The 18,178-nt window shown below is 51.7% G+C and overlaps 1 protein-coding gene across 2 annotated transcripts in view; it reads right to left on the reverse strand.

The window, feature by feature from the left end:
* The window catches only part of SLCO2B1 (solute carrier organic anion transporter family member 2B1), a 46,768-nt gene extending 31,614 nt beyond the window's left edge, over window positions 1-15,154 (reverse strand). For both annotated transcript variants that reach the window (XM_077776454.1, XM_077776447.1), the window contains exons 1-3: window positions 14,857-15,154; window positions 2,117-2,247; window positions 900-1,037 (exon numbers count right to left, since the gene is read on the reverse strand). In XM_077776454.1, coding sequence (XP_077632580.1) covers window positions 900-1,037; window positions 2,117-2,247; window positions 14,857-14,872 — 285 coding nt within the window. In that variant the 5' untranslated portion in view covers window positions 14,873-15,154. The remainder of the gene's footprint in view (window positions 1-899; window positions 1,038-2,116; window positions 2,248-14,856) is intronic.
* Between the last annotated feature and the right edge of the window lie 3,024 nt (window positions 15,155-18,178).

The following is an 18,178-nucleotide window of genomic DNA, read 5'->3' on the forward strand; positions in this document are numbered from 1 at the left end:
AGAGTAGTATCTGCAAGAGAGTTGGTAGGAAGACCAAGTCTGAGAAGGATAGCTACTCTCTGTTTTATAGATGGGACACTGAGACTCTGGGGGTGGGGTGGGGAGTGACTTCCCTAAGGCCCCAGAGCTATAGGTAATGACGTTTCCTTCCCACCTCTGACATCTGGAGGCGGGGTCTGAGAAATGTCTAGGGGTGCTATGTAGTCGGCAGGCCTTGTGTTGAGTGTGACACATCACCCCGGGGGGAGGCAGCAGCACAGAAATCTGCTGTGGGGAGGGGAGAAAGGGTACTCTGGACAGTGCCCCTTCTCTGAGGCAGAAAACATCTGGTGGACGGGGGGGCTGGGGCACAGCTGGACCCTGATCTCCAAATCCCCCCAAAGCAGCTTGTCCACTCCTTGCCGCTTGGCTGTTGGCCCCAGACATGGATTCTGGCAACTCTGAGGGACACTCGTGCCATGGTGTTTCTCCCCCAACCCGGGTCCCACAGTTCTGCCTTTGATCTAATTTAAATCTCTCCGGCTACTATTGAAGTGACTTCCTCTGATTCCTTCCGGGGATAGGCAACAGCCAGCCCCCTGGAAAGGTAAAGGAATGAAAGAAGAGTGGGTGGACATGGGAGTTCTGACTCAAATACCCCCCACCCCCCATCAGAGTGCCCCCATGGACAGAACTGCCAGTGCTCTGACATTACAGGGAGGCCAGAGGTCAGTTTCTCTAGCGGAACATGAGGAAGGAGCTGGCTAAGGAGAAAATCTTAGGGGAGGAAGCTGTAATGGGGTCGCCTGTGGGCACCAGGTGGGGAAGGGCCTATGTCAGGGCAGTGAGAGAGGAGGATGAGGAGGCCGGGTGAGAGTCGCCCTCAACTCCCAACCCTGTGGCCGCTCCAGGACCAGTACCTCGTTGAAGGAAGCCAGCAGCCCTGAGGTCTGACTGGAGAGGCCGAAGCGCTTCTCCACTGTGGAGATGGAGCTCTTGAGGTAGCCAGAGATCATGAGCTGTGCCAGCTGCAGGAGGCTGTGGCACAGGATGAAGAACTGCCGGAGGGGCCAAGGCGAGGGCAGCCGGTGGGGGCGCAGGGAGACAATGGGGATGCAGTCAGAGGGGGTGGTGGTTGGGAGACAGAAACCGAGTTGGGGGAAGGGAGGGGCAAGGAATAAAGATGGGGAAATAGAGTCAGAGGAGATAGACACACAGGAGAGAGAGAGTAAGGGAGGGTGAGTCAAGAGCAAGAGCAGGGAGAGAAAGAGAGAGAGAGAGAGATTTATTGGAGTAGCCCATGGCTTTTCACACAAGCCTAAAATCTACACAAGTTGTTCTGCGTGCCACCTCAGAACCAGGTGACTGAGAGTAGGGTCTTCATAGGGCCAAGGGTGATGGGAGCCACTCTGACCCGCAGAGCCTGACTTGGCTGGACTGGACCTTCCTCCCTGTTCCACCACGCTGCCCCTTTCTCCGGGAAGCTCTCCCAGATCCTTCCCTACCCACCCCACCCAATCCTCCCCTCTGGGAGACCACTTGCACACACCAAATCCCCAAATTACCCAACCCACCCAACCCCACCCCAAATGTCTGGCCTCCCTCCTGGTGAACTGGCAGAATTCCCAGGAGAAGAAAAGCTTGCTTCAAAGAAGGGTGCTTATGCCAGAGCTTAAAAACATTCACTCTGTTTCTGAGTCTTGGTTTCCTCTTGCCCATAGCAAGGACGACATTCCTGCCGCTCAGGGTTACTGTGAGGACTAAACAAGATGGCACTTGGCACAGGCCCTGGCACCAGGCAATACTTGCATGTTTAGGGCTGCCCTTGGTGGAGCCAGAGCTCCCCCACATTCACACAGATTTGGGATCCCTGGGGTCCTTCTCTTTCCTTGCAGGGAAATGGGGAGGCAAGGAGACTGGTCCCCCGCTGCCCACAGAGCAGCCCTTTTGTCTTCTCTGGAAGGAGGAAACATGTGCCCAAAACCAAGCTAAATGCTTTAGTAGATTGTCCCTTTGATTCTCACAGCCACCCATTCTTCAGGTGAGGAAACTGAGAAAGGCAGCAGCTTGCTTGGAGTTACACAGCCTTCTCTTCCAGGTCCGGACGCCCCTGCTCCTGGCAGGCCCTGAGAGATACCTTGATGCTATAGAACACACTTCGTCGCAAGTCCTGAGGGTTTGGGCTGGCCTTGCCTCTGAGTGTGTCTTCTGTGTTCATCATGGCCTTGGTGTCCTTGTCTGGCATCTGGGGCTCCTCACCCATTGGCCCTGTGGGACAGACATCCAGGAGGTGAGGGTGGAGATGGGATCCCAGAGGATGTCCCTGACCCAGTCACCCAAGGTATTCCAGGCCTTGGTAAGAATCAAAGAGTCTGAGCACCTTCAGCCTCCCTGAGTCCCAGTGGTGGTGGTGGTGGTGGGGCCCTTCCTAAGAGGGTATGTGTCCCATGTGCCCATGCTGGCCAGGTCCTAATGGGAATCACCTATCTCACACCTTCATTCCATCCCCAGCATAAACCTTCCTTCTAGGGAGATATCGCTGGCCACACTACCTGAGTTTCAAGCAGGGACCCCAGCAGTAAGAATGTGCAGCCTTAGACTACCCCTTGGGCTGCTGAGAGGTGCCAGTGCTCGTAGAGGCTGAGTCTGGCTGTGGGTCTCTCTGGCTCAGTGTGGGATCACAGATTTGGGATCAGGTGCAGAGTCAAGGCTTGGTCCATGGTCAGGGCATAAAGGCTTTTCCTGGGAGGAGTTCAGAACAGTTACCAACACCCCCACAGAGCACCGTCCTGACATGTAAGCATAGAGCTTAACTAGCCCAGTCTCTAACTCATGCATCAAACCACGTTGCTGGTTGGCGTAGAAAGGGCCCTCAGAGGTCATCGCATTTAACCACGCCCTCATCCTGGACAAACTGAACTCCCCAAGAGTCGTGATGACTCAGGAAGCAGAGCTATGGTTAGAACCTGGACTCTTGGCCCCATCAGACATGTCTGAGTTTCTCCATGGAAACCATGGTAACTATGTCAGCATCTTACTTACTGCAGTGGAAGGAAAGCTGAACCTCCACAGGGGTCTCCTGACGTTCTTTTTTGTTTTGTTTTTTTAATTTTTTTTAAATGTTTATTCATTTTTGAGAGAGAGAGAGACAGAGTGCAAGCAGAGGAAGGACAGAGAGAGAGAGGGAGACACAGAATCTGAAGCAGGTTCCAGCTTCTGAGGTGTCAGCACAGAGTCTGACGAGGGGCTTGAACCCACAAACCATGAGATCATGACCTGAGCCAAAGTTGGACGCTTAACTGACTGAGCCATTCAGGCACCCCCCCTGATATTTACTCTCGATGAGGAGCTCGAAATCCAGCCTTGGGAGACTCCACCCCTCCACCTACATGTAGATCCCCACTTCCTTTGGCCTTCACCCCTAACTGGGGCCCCACTTCCTGCGGAAGCCTCCTCCATTGTTTCATATGTTTTTCAACCGAGCAGGAGTTTCCCCTCATTCAACAAGTTCCTTCTGGAGCCTGGAAATGGACTCAGGACCCAGGTAGGGGGTTAGGGACTCTCCATCTCCAAACGCAGAAGGCAGACTCAGGGAGGGGCTACAGAGGCCTGGAACCACCATAGACAAGGGTTTGTGCTCCTCACACAAGGTACCTGCAGGACTGAGGAATTTCTTTCCAACTGGGATATAACTCATATACCATAAGCCCCGCCCTTTTAAAGTACACAGTTCAGTGCTTTTTGGTATATTCAAAGAGCTATACATCATCCCCACTAATTCCAGAGCATTTCCATCATCCCAGGAAGGAACCCTATACCTGTTAGCAGTCCTCCCTCCCCCCAGCTCCTGGCAACTACTAATCTATTTTCGGGCTCTCTGGATTTGCCTATTCTGGATATTTCATATAAAATCATATAAATAAAATAGTAGAATATGTCATTTTTTGTGCCTCGTTGATTTCACGTAGCATGATGTTTAAAGCACCTCCATATTACCAAGGGGGAGACGAAGGGGGAAAATAGTGGGGGAGAGGGAGGGAGGCAAACCATGAGAGACTCTTGAATGCTGAGAACAAACTGAGGGCTGATGAGGGAGGAGGGGAAGGGAGGTGATGGGCATGGAGGAGGGCACTTGTGGGAATGAGCACTGGGTGTTATATGGAAACCAACTTGACAATAAACTATTCAAAAAATAAAAATAAAAAATGGCAGAAAATAAAAAAAGAAATTCAGATTCTACACACACACACACACACACACACACACACACACACAAAATAAAGTACCTCCATACTGTAGCACGCATCAGTACCTCCTTTCTTTTTATGAATGCAACAGTCCGTTGTGTGGACATAAATCACATTTTGTTTATCCATTCACCTGTTGAAGGACATCTGGATTGTTTCAGGTGTTGTGAACATTCATATACTGTACACATTTTTGTGTCGACATATGTTCTCAGTTCCCCTGGGTATATGGCCAGAAGCAGAATTCTTGGGTCATGTGGCAATTCCACTCAACTTTTTAAGAAACTACCAAACTGTTTTCCGAAGTGGCTGTGCTGTTTTATACTCCCGCTCACAGCATATGATGGTTCTAATTTCTCTACATCCTTGCTAATACTTATTATCGTGTCTCTTTCATGATAGCCATCTTAGTGGCCGTAAGGTGATATCTCATGTGGTTTTGACTAGCATTTCCCTAATGACCAATGATGTTAAGCGTCTTTTCACGTACTTCTTGGCCATTTGTATATCTTCTTTGGAGAAATGTCTATTCAGATAGCATGAAGAATTTGAGAAAATGGAAATGTGTGTGGCTGGGGAGGAGTCCCTTTGGGGGGCATAAGTATTCAGAGGAAACAAGGAGATATTGAAACAAAAGCGACACCAGACATGGAAGAGATAAAGGGTTGGCCCAGTGCAGTAGGGGTGGGATAGGCTCTGTGGAAGTCACTTAGGAGAAAAGGAGGGAAGGGGGTTCCAAGCAAACTTGCCCAGAGGAGGTTGACAGGACTGTTTGCAAGCACTGGTTCTGTTCACCAGCACAGACGATCACCTACTACAGCATAGATTCTGGGCTACACGCTTTACATGCAACTCAGCCTTCACATGTGCACGAAGCTTCTCCACAGCTCTGTGCCTTTGGTGCTCTCATTATCTCTGTATCGGATGAGGACAGAAGCTCAGAGGTAACTATCTCTGCTGGTTAATGTTGGTGCATAGTCTCAAGCCTAGGAGTTAACCTCTACATAACTCCATGTTCCTTGCACAGGATGATGAGGGGAAGATGCTCTTCTCTGTCTCAGCCCAACCAAACCTAACCAGGCCACCTGAAAGGGGCCAGTACCCACCTACCAAGGGACCAGGCCAACCAAACGATGAAGCTGGAGCTGATCTGGGAGGGGAGAAGTCAGTGACCAGGAGGTCCAGCTCTGAAAGAAGTCCAGGATATGGATGAGGGAGGGGGACAGAAGATCAGTGGACCAGCTTAGAACATTCCACCTTCCCGTGGCCTAGTAGAGGGAAGCCGTGGCCCCTGTGATCTGAAAGCAGCCACCAGTTCGTGCACTGCGTGGTCAGCTGATCACTGAACATTGAACAGGACAGGTCAGGCAGGTAGCCAGGCCTCTCCAAGCTCTTCCTGTGGGCTGAGACCTCTGAGTGGGCTGGCAGCAAACAGTCTGACTGTGAATAAGGACAAAGCTCCCCTTAACACGAGGATCCTAAGACCAGGAAAGTACGTTCTCCTCATGTGAGATCTCTGAAGGCCTTCCCATCCTGTGAAGACTTTGTCAGGGGTCATCCCTGACAGGAGAGGGCGCAGCTGTGGGGGTGAACCTAGGCTGGGCCTGGGTAGCCTGTGGGTATGAAGGGAGAGGCAGGGAGTCAGGCCCCAGGAAAAAATCCAAGCCTGTCTCTCTCCTAGGTGGGCAATCAGGTTTGGGGTCTCCAGGTAGGTCAGGTGGTTGGAGGCCATGTCCCCAGAGCTGCCAGGCAAAGAGTTTGTGTGCCTGTCAGTTGGTTACATGGCTGGCCACACACACAGGCCCATTCATGTCCATCAGCTGGTAGGTCACTGGTCTGGCTGACTCTCAGGAGACTTGTCTGATGGAGACCTTCAGTTCGTTCAGAAACTCGGAATGTCTGCAAGGTGGAGGCAGAGGCTCTGGGCTCTAGCCTGGGGTCTAGCTGCCCGCCTCCATGCAAGAGTCAGCCTTCTTCAAACCAGCTGGATCCATGGTGATGGAGACCAAGGTTTCAGAGAGTAGCCTGACAGGGAGCACTACTTTTCTCTGCCTGTTCTTTTCTGGAAAGGCTCAAAGTCCTGTCTCCTCCAGCTACCTCCCAGCAGCAAAAAGAAAATTCCAGGTGGATGTGGGGCTGAGTATAGATTTCTTTTCTTTTTTTTTCTTCCCTGAGTATAGGTTTCAAAGTCCTCAGACCTGGGCCTGAACCCTAGCTCCACTACTGGCAGCTGTGTGAGCCTGGACATGCCCTTTCATCTTTCTGAGCTGTTTTCTCATCTGAGGTGAGGCATCTGGGGGGTTGGCCCAGGCCTGGGACGCAGTGGGAGGATGGTTGCCCTCCCCTCTCCTGATAACCTTCAAGTGCTTCCAAGGCCACAAGGTTATACTGAACCCACTCCCTTCCATGTGCACCCGACCCCTCCAAGTTAACACCTCTTTCTTCCGTCCCTAGATTGTCTCTCCCTTTCACCCAAGCCCCAATTTACCACAAGACCTGAGGACCTGGACCCCTTCCACGTACACTCACTGGCTTTAGAAACAATTGCTCAGGTTTCAACCCCCACTGGCTGCAATCCTATTGTGTAGCCTTAGACCAGTGGCCCCTGTGCTTCCTCATCTGTGACACAGGGACTGTAATCCCTATGTCCCAGTACAGAAAGCACCCACCGAGAATCAGATCCTTCCACCTCATGTTTAGCCTGGACACTGAAAGCCTGAAACCACATCTTACGGTGGACGTTAACTTGACCTTGCGATTCCACTGTCTTCATTAGCATTTTTTCTTCTTACTCTGCCCAGACTGACCAGCTCAAGCAAATGGCTTGATTGTTCATTACAGGAACTTCCTGAAAGCCTACTCGACTCTTCAAGGGAAACCATCAACAGAGTGTGTGCCTCTGATTCTTTGAATCTCTGTTCCCAAAATCCTTACCTTGCGGTTTCCACCAGCTAACTGTTGTATCATGATTCCTACCCAATCCCAGTCAAGCCTTCTTCCTCCACCTCCCTACCCACACTGAAGGACCTGCCTTAAAACAAACTTTCAATTCTCAGCAAATATTGACCTCACTTCCCCACTCTGAATCACTGCCAAAGTTTTGAGAAGTGATGTTGTCCCTCATCATGGTAAACTGGTTAATGGTAAACAGGTTGTGTCAGTAATAAGCGGGGAGCCAACATGGACACGATACATAGCAGATGTTAAGTAAATGTTTTATTTCCCGTAAGAGCCAGTCTTTCTGTTAGCTGTCTGTCCTGCCATAAACGCCCCACAGGCCTCCATACTTGCTTTGTGACTGCAAGGAGCATTGCCACATCTGGAACTTGAGAATTCAGAGAAAATTCAACCCCAGACATCTGGGAAGTTGGGAGTGTGAGAGACTCGGCTCTCTGGCTCACCCTAATCCCCTACAAGAAGTGATTTAGAGGAGCTTGTCTGATGGGGCTACCACAGACCAGGCAACACTATGTACTGTGCTGGGCTAGGCTGAGCTCACTCACCAATCCTCCTAACAACCCTTTGAGATAGTGCTGTGACTCCATGATATAGAGGAGGAAACTGAAGCACAGAGGGGAAGCAATTTACCCAGAGTCCTGGGGCTGGAAAATGGGAAAGTCTGGACTGGAATCCAGATCTATTTGACTCCTGGGCCCTCAACAGCAACCATAAGAAGGCTGGCTGCAAAGATGACCTTAGGACACATGAAAAATGATCCCATGTAGCCACTTCTTATTTTGACCAGGCTTCTAGCCTGCAAATTGTCAAAGGTAGCTTTATGGGAATAGTCTTCCATTCTACCAGCTGATTCTTTAGCTAGTCAGTCTTTCACTGTAAGTCAACAGCCTCTTCTGATGACCTCAGAGAGTGCTGTCAGGGTAAGGCTGGAGAGAGAAATGAGGTGAGGGGGACATGTGGGGATCTGAGTTCCATGCCCTGGGGGACCTGCATATGGTGGGAGTTTACGACTCATAATCAAGGTCCAGATTTGAACTTTCAGGAGTGATCTGCTGAGAAATGCCAAGGGAGCCTGTGAGAGTTCCCACATCCTGAAGACCAAGGAGGGTCTTCTCTCCAGAAAATTCCAGCCTGTCTCCAGCAGAGAGAGAAAGATCAAAGATCACTTGACTCAGTATGGCCTTGGGCCAGCAAGTAGACTTTCCTGAGCCTCTGCCAGATAGGAAAGCTAAACCTTACTCTGAAGCCTGTGTGAGGGTCATACAGGATAATGTCCTTTGTCAACATCAGGACAGTTTTGCCAGTCTCTGCCCCAAACTCACCAGGAAATCTACATCCAGGTCTGCCACCAGGTCCCAGAATAATTCATACTCCTTCCTGTGGGAGACTCAGCCCTGGTGTCACTCTCTCAACTCCTCCTGATCCCTGAAGCAATACAGACCCCTCTGGATGCCTCCCTCCCCAAGCCACTCCACCAGCTTCATTCCAAGGTCTTTTTTTTTTTTTTCCTAAAAACTTCCCTGTGCAAGAGTCTCTCTTCCACACTCTTTGCCAAGGCCACCAAAGGAATTATCAGAGACAGAGTGTAGGGCAGAAGTTACAATGGCAAGGCCCTGGCCAAAGGCCCATGTGCAGTTGTGTGGGCTGTGTACCACTGAGTAGTGCCCTCTGGAGTGGTGTGGCACATGGCAGTCCTGCCTGGGGGGCACATCTGACTTCTAGACATTTTGGGGGGCTTGCACAATGCTTGCTTTCTGAGTGTTTTTAAGCTGGTTGCCAGCATTTAAAAACAGGAAACTTCACATAAAACTCCAGATTTTTTTTGCTTCTTCTTGAAAGATTAGCAGATCTGGCAACACTGGGCCCGCATTCTCCTATGCCAACACTCAGCTGGTCCAAGCTGCTGGGCCTGCATGTGGCAATTTGCCTTGTTGGAGTCTCTTTGGAGGGTGCCTGTCTGGTTGTTTCATAGACCCTCTCTACCTCCCTGTGACTCCACAGCAACACTGGGTCTGGGGATTCCATGGGACAGGAAGCCAGGGCTGGATTAACCCTTAGAGGGGCGAGGAAGGGTCCAAAGAGGACCATGACTTGCCCAGGGTCACCATGTGGGAAGAACCAGTCTTCTGGTTCTGGAAGTCACAATGAAGATTTATTCCACATACCCTGACAGCTCCCTGAGGCAGGCCTCTGGGGACCCAAGGCCAGCAGCCCCAGTTCCTGCCTTCAGGGAGCTCCCAGTGTATGTATGGACGGTGGGAGGCAGACATCTAACACAGAATCACAGTGAAATGTGCTCACTGATGTGATGCAAGGAGTTTCAAGCCTACAGAAACAGAGCAGAGGCCCGAGCCTAGACTGCAAGTTTCTTGAAGGTTTTCTAAAGGAAGAAACATCAGAGAAAAAGGCAAAAGTATCAAAGCACAAAGAATGCTCAGGGAACAAACAGTCTGACAAAGCTGGAGCCCTGGGGCCAAGGTGAGGGGGTGAGGCTGGAGGAGCCAGGCTTGACAAGCCTTGAATGCCAGACTGAAGGGCTGGGCTTTGTTCTGAACCCAGGGATGAGGTCTGATTTGGCCTCCTGGGAAGACCTCCATGTCCGTGCGGGGAGAGTGAAGGAGTCAGGCGGTAGGCAGGGATTAGGGAGAAGGCACGGATGGGGTCCAGAGCAGCAAGGGACTCTGGGGCCTGGACCATGTAGTGGCAGTGGGAATGGAGAGTAACAAGCTGAGATACCACAGTGAGAGGTAGAAAGGGCAGGACTTGGTGGAAAATCAGCTGTAGGGGGTGCAGGAGGCTGAGGAATCCTGGGGGCAGTGTGGAGAAGGGAGAGGCGCAGCTCTGCATCTGGGCATGCCAGCATTGAAGGCCAGGATTACAGGGTGGTGATGTCTTCAGACTTGGCCATGGTGATTTTGAGGTGGCCACGGGGCTCCAAGGGAGAGATGCCTAGGAGGCTGTGGGCTCCAGGAGAGCCCATGAGAGGATATGGGCCAGAGCCAGATCTCTGGCTGTCTGGAGACACAAGTGGAGAAAAGGTAACAGAAACCATAAGTAGGCAACTTGCCCAGTGAGAGTGGGATGCCTCTGCTATGTTCCCCATCTGCAGAGAACAGAGTGAAAGAGAAACCAGCCCTGGAACTGTGTTCAGGTGCCAAGGTCAGGGGAGGGGACAGTGTCACAAAGGTGCCAAGATGTTTTTGAAAAATCCACCAGCTTCCAGCACTACCACATGCAGAGCCCCCGCAGCCTGAGCCTGGGAAGGGAAATAGTCCCAGCAGCAAGAATTGGACAATCTGTCCCTCATAACAATGGCAGATAGCTCTCTCTGGAGGTGCCAGGGGAAGAAGGAAGCCAGTGTAGCCAACCCCCACATCCAGCCCTTCTTACCTCTTTGCTCTGTATTCCCTTGGCTCTCCAGTCCTTCCTGCCTAGCTCCTGAAACCAATACCAGCTGTGTTTCCTTCCAGAAAACACAGAAAAATTGGCCCTTCCTGGGCCAATTCCCTAAGCCCTTGCTCTGGGCCGCAGGGCTGGTCAGTCCCTGCACTACTTATGTCCCTCTCATTAAGCGGTGAACTCCCTGGGTCAGAGCCTGTCCTATCCTGTGTCCCAATGGACCGTGTCAAGTCCCTGTTGAAATGCTCTGGGTCAGAAGACTTTGGATTCAAATATTTGCTTTGCTACATCGTAGCTGTGTGACCCTGGGCAGCTTATGTAGCCCACGTAAGCCTCAGTTTCCTTCTCTGGAAGCCAGAGAAGAGTGCCTGTCTCATGGCGTATTTGTGAGATTGAAGGAAAATGCCATGCCAGATATGCTGCAGTCCTCGGCAACAGTTAGCCCCCTCCTCCCTTCCCACCCCGTCTGCAACATGTGAGTATAGACACTTCAGCCTCAAGAGGTCAAGGCCCCCGGGAACTGTTCCTGCCTCATCTACCCGCCTCTAGCAAACGTTATTCTCTGGCCCTGTAGATACTCGCCATTCCCCAAATTCATCCTGTTCTTTTCACCCCTCAGCCTTTGCATGTCCTGTACGCTCAGCCTGGAGTGTCCTTCCTCCCCAGCAAACCACTTCTTATCTTTCAAGACCTGGCTCAGCTTAAAAACATGATTGTTGAACTGAGCTATGCTGAGTGAGGGAGAAGGGAGGGCCAGAGCATGGGGAAGTGGGAGGAGGGGCCCAGGTTGGGGTGGGGGTGGAGTGAGACCCCTGAGTGCTCCACTTCCCAGCATGGCCTGGTGGGCTCCTGGAGGAGGAGGAGTCAAAGCCAAGAAGGGCTTGGCTGCCACCTTTGGGAAATTCCTGCTGGCGGGACTTTGGGTGGTCCGTTGGGAAGACAATAGCCTGCTTGAGGTCCAGCTACTGCAGGCCTTCCAGCTGTTGCTTCTTGAGGGAGATCCCTGCAGGGTGGGGGAGGAGGCCAAGCACTTCCTGGTGGTTTCCAAGCTGGGTCAGGCACTCTGCGCTGGGACTTTCTGTCTCCAGTTCTGGCCCTGGTTATCCTATCTGAACCTAAGATGACCTTTAAAGTCGTGAGGAGGGCCTTGAGGGGAGGGGGAGCCCTGAGCCCATAGGGAACTCAGGTCAGTGTCCTTCAGCCTAGAATATGGAGCCTGAGGCTCAGAGACAGGTAGTCATTGGCTTTGCCACACTCCCTCCCCCAACTGTGAGTCCCAGCTCATTTCTCCGTGCTTACATTTACTCCTTGGAGCCCTATCCTACCCAACCTCACTCCATATCATGGGTCTCCTGTCCTCAATGAGAGTAAGATTTCACAACAGGTTGGAGGGAAGGAAGGAATGTCATGGCGGGGGGGGGGTCACGGAGGCATGGAGTGAAGGGACAACAGCCTAGGTACGGAGACTTTCCCAATGTCCCATCTCTGCCCAGCCTGTGCTGAGATCTGAGGCCTCAAGAATGGATCAAATCTGGCCCCACCTCCAGGGAGCCCTCAGTCTAGTGAGGACGGCATCGTTCTCCATCGTTTCAAGCATTAGTGCTTAGGGCTCTGGGCTGTAGCATCTGAGGGGTGGCTGGAACCAAGCTTATATCTTTACTTCTTCTTGACCCCCAGGGTACAGCTGAAGTTCAGGCTGGTGCCTGGAAAAAGCCAGGCTCTCCTGACACTGATGGGGAGATCTCTTCCCCTACAGAGAGGCTCTTGATGCACTGCTCCTTCCAGAGACAGAAGATTGAGCTTCTCAGTACAGGAAGAGACCAAATGACCACCTTGGCCAATCCCCTCCATCTACTTCACCAAGAAAGTGAGTCTCAGAAAGCAGACTGGGCATTGAATGCCTGGCACCCAGTTGTAGGGTCTAGGCAAGCTTACCATCTGGTTCACAGCTGCCTGAAATCTGGCCCAATAAGCAAGGCCTAGCCCGGGATGAAATAACCATCCCCAACCCTGCCCACTCCCTAGTCACTAGCACAGAGAATAGTTTGCTTTGTCTAGAACCAGTGGAGAAATGCCCAAGTAGGTGGAGTCTCACTAGTGTGGGATCTGTGGAAGGGAAGAGGGAGCCCTGAGGGTAAGGGCAGAGAGAGGAAAGAGATTTGGCATCAAGACAACCTGGCTTCTGGCCCCCACTCTGCTGCTCCTTTGGTGGGTGACCTTGGGTGAGTCACTTGCCCTCTCTGAGCATCTGTTTCCTCAACTATTAAAAAGGGTGAGAGATTGCCACTTCATTCTCATAAAGCCAGTGATGCAGAGTTCAACTTTTAATCCAGGACTGCTGGTTCTTTCCATTGTCCTACCTGTCTGTCCTCAACTGGCTCGTTTTGAACCCAGGGGGTCTCGAAAGCAACACAAACAATATTAGGAATATTAGGAACAAAAGATGAACCTCGAAAAAGTGAAGTCAAACAGCATGTGTCAGAAAGGTTACTTCCAGCTGGGAGAATCAGTCTGGAAGGCTTCCTGGAGGAGTTGGCATTTGGAGGAGTTGGCAAATTTGGAGGAGGAAAATGGCAAATTTCACCAGAATGGGGGAAGAAAAATGAGCAGATACCTTCCTGGTTGAGGTAAAAGCTATGAGCAAAGAGGCAGAAGTAGGAAAAGTGTCTTCTCTGAAACCACAAAATGGGAATGGTTTTGGGAGATCATTTTCTCCAACTCCTCCCCCACAGACGGGGAAGCTCTGCTAGTTGCCTAAGGACACGTGGTGAGTTGGTGGTGGGGCTGGGCTGAGAGCCAGATCTGACCCTGACTCCTCTTTGTAGTGTCAGCCCCTGGCTGGGACAGCTGCCCCTCTCCCTCAGGAAAGCTGGTCCCTGCTCTTTCCCCAGGATCCGGGCTCTGTACCCAGCCCTAACTGAATTCCCACATCCCTCAGGGTGCTCTAAGCTCAAGCTGGAGCTCAGGAAGCAAGGCTTCTCCTGGCCCAGTGGGTAGATACTGAGGTCAGCCTCTTGTATGTGTGGGAGGTGGGGGCAGCTAGAGAATATTCCAGAGCTGAGCCCTGCAGGGGTCAGAATAACAGTGAGGCAGGGGCAGGGGGCAAGCACAGTACAGTCAAAGTCTCTAGTTTCTTCCCATACCTATAAGATCACCAACCCTCCCATCCTGCATGAGCCAAGGCTGATGGGGAATCTGGTTTGTCAGGGGCCCATCTCCAGTCCAAATCTGACCTCACTGTCGTCTCTCCTGTGAGGCCCCCAGAGGAAGCATCCACCCCACACTTCCTGACATTCCACGGCCCCCAGCTGCGTCAGCCTGCCCATGAAGCCCTCACTGCCGCGTGCACGAGATGAGGAGCAAGTTCAGCCTTGCCTGAGCGGCGGTGAGGCTAACACAGCTGGCGGAGGACAGAGCTGGAAAGAGGCCAGAGGTGATAACCACAGGGCAGCCGGCCTGGAGGGCCACCCCATCTGAAGACCCTTTGTTTCCTCCACCTCCCTCGCTTGCCCAAGGCATGCTCAACTGGGTGCTCCGCTCCCAGAACCGCCACCGTCTCCACGAGGTGCTTCAGTCACACTCCAGGCTTGGCTCTGCAGGTCTCTCTCTGAGTCTGTTTCTCTTCTGTGCTGATCTTTCAGATTCTTTTTGGCAGGTCTGCCTGTCTCTCTCCTGTCTCTGTCTCTGGTTCTCTCTCCCACACTGTCCCTGCTTCTCTTCATTTCTCCCTGTCTCTTCTGCAGCCAGCTCTCTGGGGGCTGACCCCCCCTCCCTTTCCCTGCATGCTCCTGCAGACACCTGCTGGTCTTTGTCTTCTCCTCTGGCCTGTCGCCCTTCTGTCCCAGCCTTTGTCTGACTGCATATCTCTGGATTTGCTCTGTCTCTGCCTACACTTTTATCTGTGTTTTTCTCTGCTTTGTCTGTATCTCTGCCTACTTTAGAAAGAGAACAAGGGCTCAGCTTGGTGCGGGGCTCTGTGGCCTGACTTTCCATCACTCTTGCAGCATCCCCGTCTCATCAGGGAGGATAGGCTGGGTTCCCTGCCTCCAGCTGAGCAAACAGTATCCCTTCCTGACCCTTCGGTTATTCACTCATTCATTCAACACACCTTCACTAGATCTGGCCTTATGTCTGGCTTTGCATGGGGAACTGTGAGCCCCCCACCCCCACCCAGTACACCCATTTTGGCCCTACAGCCTCCTCAACCTCCACACTGGGAACGTAGCCCCCAGATTCCCTCCCAATGCCCCTTCCTTACGTCGTCCAGACTTACCTATCCTGGGTCCCATGATTTTTGGGGTGCAGTGAGTCCAGCCCCTATTTCAATTTCAACAGTGGAGCTGAGCAGGAGAGAGGGAGTGATCGGGGGGGGCCCTGGAGACAGCAGTCACGAGCCACAGAAGGGAGGTGCTAATGTGGAGACTCCAGGCACCAGGCCGATGCCGCCTGGGCCACACTGGATGGCAGCCACCTCTTCCAGGATGGGTTAGAAATTCCTGCAAAACTTGACCCCACTCTCCAAGTGCCTGCCTCATTCAGCCACTTGTTCCTTCTGTCTCTGTTTCTCTGAATTCCTCTGATTCCTGGCTGGGACAGCCCAGGGCCAGAACTCTGTGGGAGGCTGGGTTTGTTTAGATCCAGCCCCGCTGGTGGGAGGAGGCTGCTGTGTCACCTCCCCTCGGCCTCTTGCCTCAGCATTCTCCTGGATATTTTCTCTTCCTCTGTTAGCAGGAGATGGCAGGCAGAGGGAATGTCAGTGGTCCCCAAGCCCTGGGATTATGCAGTCCCGAGTCTCCAGTCTCCTCTTACGCTCCCATTCTCAGTCTGTCCCCAACCAAGCTCTTGTCCCCCTCACAGAAATTTTGTCACCCTCCATGAGCCCCATCTAGAGACCGTGTTCCCCTCACTGTCCCCTTTCCTGGAATCCCTGTCTTCCTCAAGATCGCATCCCCTCTAACTAACCCCCCATCTCCTCTCTGAGCTCTCAGGATCCAGAGCAAGGAGGAAGACCTTTCACCAGGAATCACAGTGGCCAGCCCACCTTTGGGGACTCATGGTAGCAGCTCCATAAAGTACAGGCATCTTGGTGGAGGGGGCTGGGGAGCAGAAGGGCAAATATGACATTTCCAGAGCTTTCTGGACTGAAGGCTGAGGATGGAGGCCTTGGGGCCAGATAGACCTGGGCCTCTTCTCAGTCCCGTCACTCACAGGCCACGTGGCCTCAGGCAGATTTCTGTACCTCTATGAGTATCATTTCCCTCATCCTTAAAGAAGGGACAGCTGGCCCCTCCCTTGTAAGGCTGCTGTGCAAGTTCAGTGAGTGAGAAAAAAGACCTGAAGTTCTGGAGCTCAGAGAAGGAAGCCAGGGTTCAGAACAGGACAATGAAAGAGAACACACTTGTTTGCTTTTCCAGCTAGCTCAGCACTCCCACACATGAGGCCCCTTTGGGTCCCCCTATTGACCTCATAGGCCAAGCATTTATTCTCCCGTTTTACGGATGAGGCATTGAGTCTCAGTAACTGCCAAGACATCACTCAGATAGTAGGTGGGGGGGCTATGCCTTGAACTTCTGATGCTAGAATCAGGCTTTTTCCTCCACCCAGATGGGATTTTCTGAGGAAGACCTCTGGGTTTCCCCAAATCCAAGATACAGAAGTGAACTTGAAACAGTTCCAGGCATAGAGTCTTTGCATGAAATGGGGATGTAGGTTTGGAATCCAGCTTTTAGGGTGCAATAATAAGAGAAATAGACATCAGCCCCACTTGGCTCCAGGGGCTATATGAAGGAGCTAGTGGGAAGTGTTTGAAATAATGTGCATCCTGACGCATAGTGGCATTCAACAGGTACTTGTTGCATGACAGAGTCTTTAACAAACCGGATATGTGAATGCATGACCACTATACTGGGAAAAGCCAATAGTTGGCTTGCATTGTTATATAGACCAGGCCCCGTTCCTGCTTGAGAAAACCAAATTGGGTCTATTTCTCTAAATCCTTCAGACTGAAGTCAGCCCTGTGAGTCCTCAGAGAGACTGGCAGAGGTGCTACCTTCAGACTCTAAACTGCAGGCACATGGTTAAGAAAGAGAAGGTCTCTTTAGACTTTCCGGAAGCTCAGGTGCCTCCATCTTGGCTTCAGAGGTTTAAAAAGTTCTATACGTGGATTGGTCTGGGAATATGCTGGGACCAGCTTGCCTGGCTACATTCATGTCATCAATCTTTGAGTGAGACAATGCATGACACACAACACCCCACAAGGCATGGAATATACAGGAACCTCAGACATGAATGCTCTTCATTCATCACCTCAGCTTCCACAGGCATACACAGGCTGATCCAAGAATAGTCCTGAACTCAGCTATGGAATTGGAGCAGGGGTCAGGTACCAGGAGCTTCTGGGAATTAGGCTAACAGGTCTTCAGATGGCTCTTGGGCTAACCCTGCAGTGAGGTCCCATTGTGGGTAGTCCCAACTTAGCAAGCCAACTTGCATGGCACCCCAGCTTTACTACTTGCCAGCATGGTGTTTGCTGAGTCCTGTGCATTTTACAGAGCCCCATGGTGTGTGGAGACGGCAACACCATCTGTGGATTCCCACAGTTTGCAAAACTGGCTGCCTTTTTAAGAGCCCCATGCTGTTGGCATAGCCCAGCACAGTTTACAGAGCTCTGAGGCTTCTGGGGCCCCATCATGTGCACACAGTCTTGTGTCTCATGCCAAGCCTGATGGCTGTTCATAAAACCCTGGGCTGTTTGCAGAACATAGGCCTTTCCCTTCTTTAAATCAACCCATGTAGTAGGTTTGCAAACCAAGAAAAATAGGACACACTTCATTTTATAGAACTATCTGACTTTGGGTGTAAGGGATAGTCCTGAACTCTGGACTGGAGACCTCAGTTCCACCCCCAGCTCTGTCACTAACTAGCTATGGGACTTAGAGAAAGTTCTTTCCCTTTTGTGGGTCTCAGTCTTCTCATCTGTTAAATGCAGATCATGACATCCAACCATCCCCCTTCAGGACTGTTATGAGAATCAGTGTGAGAATGCTCAGAATATGGGGAGCAGGGGTGGGAAGGGGAAGGGTAGCCAGCGCCTCCTTCCGGAAAAAGGCTCCAAACTGCTATTTCAGCATCTCTGCTCCCACTTCCCTTCTGGCCTGGCAGCCAGGGAGCGGATGTCTATAAATGAGCCCTTGGCTGGGCAGACAAGTGAGGACCTCACTCAGAGTCTCAGCCTTTCCTGCCCCTAGATGCTGCCTGGAATCAGAACCCAAGCTACACAGACATGCTCCCATGCATGGCTCATTTAATCTGCCCAAAGAAGGCTGTGTCATACTTATCTCACCATGAGGACCCTGACACTCAGAGTCCATGTGATTTGTTCAGAGCTACAAGTCAAATATACAACCTGGGCTAGGATCAGAGCCAAGGACAGCAAGGATGGACACATGGTACTTAGAAGGTCAGAATGGGAAGAAACTGGGAGCTCATTTAATTTATCCCTTTCCTTTTACAAGGGAGAGAAGACGGGAAGTCACATACTCTCCTTTGGCCTCAGTTTCTCTTTCTGGTGGATGAGAAACAAACCCTTCCCTGCC

The sequence above is a fragment of the Crocuta crocuta genome, unplaced genomic scaffold (assembly GCF_008692635.1).
Source record: "Crocuta crocuta isolate KB4526 unplaced genomic scaffold, BGI_CrCroc_1.0 scaffold271, whole genome shotgun sequence".
Classification (NCBI taxonomy): domain Eukaryota; kingdom Metazoa; phylum Chordata; class Mammalia; order Carnivora; family Hyaenidae; genus Crocuta; species Crocuta crocuta.